Here is a 3,072-nt window from a genome sequence, read left to right on the forward strand (position 1 = left end):
AAATTAATAAAAACTTTGTCACCCCTATTTACTCTTTATTATGAACATTATTATTATTTTGTGATGTGACATGGTGAGAAGTTGGGGGACGAGTGTTTTAAATCAAATGAAACCGCCAACCCGATAACGATAATTCTGCACGTCTCACGTTTTCCTCGTCTCTAAGCGTTTTCTCTCACAACCTCCCTCCTTTGTGCTGTGGCATAGCAGAGCAGGCGTACGCCACGTATCTACAAATCCCCTTTAGCAATGCTCCAAAATGGCCGCCGCAGTGAACAAAGACAAGAACATTGCGTCAACTGCATCGGCTGTCCATCCACCCTCTTCTCTTGATCTTCTTTTTGTTTTATTTTGCCACCCCTATCCACCAACCCTCTCGGCGGGGAACGCACTCCCTTCCTCCTTGACGTGGTCTCTGTATCTCTCGAGTAGAAGGGATGAGAGGACCGGGGATCGCTGCGGGGGCTAAGACATCATCTATTGTATTTACACGACCTCCATCCAGAGAGGAGGAGGAGGAGGAGAGCGGTTGGGGAGACGATGAAGAGTAAGGATGGGTAAGGTCGGGGAGGGTCGGTCTTGAACTCGGTTGATGTTGGCGCCTGTCTCGCCGTCTCATATCGACACCTCATATTCACGAGTGTCCTGCTGGGAATGAATGAAGAAGAGCGGAAAAGAGAGGTGAGCGACACAGGACAGGAGGACAGGAACGGTGCTCCAGGAGCTGAACGCTGCCGCTGCCCTTGACACTTACTCCTACGGTCTCGTAGAGCGGGTTGTCAAACTCCGCTTCCACAGTGATGTGTCTGTACGGGTGAGGGTAGATGAGGGGCAACCTCAGGTTGGAGTGGTATCGGCACCTGGCGAACGAGACAAAGAAAGGAAGAAACACTCACGAGGAATCTACTACTCACTCATTTCAAGGCGATATTCCTGTACGACAAGGGCTTACAGCATTGTTTTTATTGTCTTCCAAGGACACTGTTATGGATCAAAATACACAATAGTTCCTTGGAATAGTGAGTCATGACAATAGGCCTCATCCACAAACAGTGCACCGCACAGATCTGTGCTTGATTAATAAATTTGGATCCACAAATATTTTCTTACTTGAATTTATTCTTAATGTAGGAACAAACTTAGAACTGCCTCGGACCAGTCGTACACACAATTCACAAAGGCACAAATCCTTGAAAATGATATTGCTGAACTTTAACAAAATTGTATTATTATATTAGAGCCACCATTAGTAAATATGAGTAAATATTCAATATTCTACCATATTACACACTATGAGATACAGTATAAAAATATATATATTCTATATCAGTTTTTATATATCTGTTCAAATTCCAGGATCCTTAAATTAACTCAGTTGTATGTGCAGTTGGTTAACTTTACACACGCAGGATACTGTTCTCAAAGAAGATGTGACAATGGCATATTAAGCTTTATGGATATTGTCGGATGCGCCAGAATCTGTTTTGTGAGATGATCAATGATCTGGTTACTGGAAGTGATCAATTACCCGGTTTCCCCTGGCAAGAGAAGCCATTTTTTTTATTATTAGTTATTCCTATTTTCATTCTGTTTTTATAAAAGTAATAACCTGGAGCCGCAACTTAGTCACCAGACTAACCACGCCCACCGGAGACCACTACGTCCAAGTCCTCCATTGTTTTCATGTCTACAAGCACCTAACGGCCTCCGTTCAGTTCATAAATAGAAAATATATTGATCCACTTCTTTTTTTTAAAATTGAACCAAAGTGCAAACCTGGTGGGACACTGGCTACGTTACTCCACCAATCAGTGCTCTGGATACAACTCGGGTCCTCCTCTTTTTTGTTTACTCCTGAGCAGGAAATAGGAAGTTCCTTATATGGAGAAATGGGGGCGTGACTTATGCTAATGAACAGTTTTGGTCGCGTGACCAAAACGCACGGGGGTGATTTTGCGTATCCTGCTCTTTTTTGTGCACAAAGTAAGAACATTTCTACGCCCAAATTTCGCGAACGAGGCCCATTGTGTTCAGGTACGAAGACATAGAGGGGATGCTTGCTAGTGAGTAACTAAGTAGGAAAAGCCGGGAAAAGCGGGGCTCACCGTGTGACGTAGACGTAAGCCCCTCCCAGCAGCACCGAGAGCAGGAGAACCAGGAGAAATATGGCCAGCGCTATGTTCCCTCCATCGAAACGCGAGCCCGCTGGGGCTTCTGCAACTGATGGCACAGTTGTATAATCACATTCATTGGTGCAGTAAGCAGAACCGGGATCAGAATCAGAAAAAGAATGAGTTACATGTACATTTAAAAAAATAAGGAATTCACGGTCTCGGTCATGATTTGTGCGTTTCTCTTCAGACGAAAAGCGTAAAAAGAAACAGCCAGAATTTTTTTTAATAAATTAGATTAATTTCAATAATAATACAAATACAACTAAAAGAGCCAAATATGCACAAAATAGGCAAAAATACAGAACAGAAAAAGCTGAATATGCATATATATAAAAAATATACACATAAATAAAAAAGATTAATAAAGACTAATAAAAACGAATTTCTTATTTGTAACATAGTAACTTAGGAATACCACTCAAAAATTGAATACCACATAAAGATAAGTAGGCGAAGTATGGGGCACTTCCCTTAAACAATGAATACAAAGTGAAACACTGTATATCAAGACAAACAAACAGGCAGATGGGTGCTGATGCAGGAAAAACAGGGTAAAAGAGGATTTTTTATTAATTTTTTTAAATATTTTTTTTTATGGCATTCCCAGAGCAGAAAAAACTGCAATAATAATAAACCCCACACATACAAACATACCCAGAGATTTACGGACTCACCTTCCAAAGCATGGTTGCCAAAGCACTCATGGTTGGCTGCAAGACATCATTCCGTCAGTCAGTGCACATGAAAATCCAACCTTGCATGCATAGGGTGGTCATTCGAAAGAAGGCGTGGGGCAAATATGTTTCTCAGATTGGATCACGTTGTTGACATGCGCACGTTAACGGGGAGCATTGAATTCCACCCCAGAAGACATCTCTCTAACTTTCTGGCACTTTTT

The 3,072-nt window shown here is 42.0% G+C and overlaps 1 protein-coding gene across 1 annotated transcript in view; it reads right to left on the reverse strand.

Moving 5' to 3' along the window:
- Positions 1-584: 584 nt before the first annotated feature.
- The window catches only part of sez6l (seizure related 6 homolog (mouse)-like), a gene marked incomplete at its 5' end in the record, with an annotated part of 29,217 nt that continues 26,729 nt past the window's right edge, over positions 585-3,072 (reverse strand). Inside the window, 4 exons of the mRNA XM_080018359.1 lie at positions 585-645; positions 755-860; positions 2,106-2,220; positions 2,849-2,884. Of these exons, the coding sequence (XP_079874485.1) occupies positions 616-645; positions 755-860; positions 2,106-2,220; positions 2,849-2,884 (287 nt within the window). The 3' untranslated portion in view covers positions 585-615. The remainder of the gene's footprint in view (positions 646-754; positions 861-2,105; positions 2,221-2,848; positions 2,885-3,072) is intronic.

Source organism: Zeus faber (assembly GCF_960531495.2).
Source record: "Zeus faber genome assembly, chromosome: 17".
NCBI classification, from domain to species: domain Eukaryota; kingdom Metazoa; phylum Chordata; class Actinopteri; order Zeiformes; family Zeidae; genus Zeus; species Zeus faber.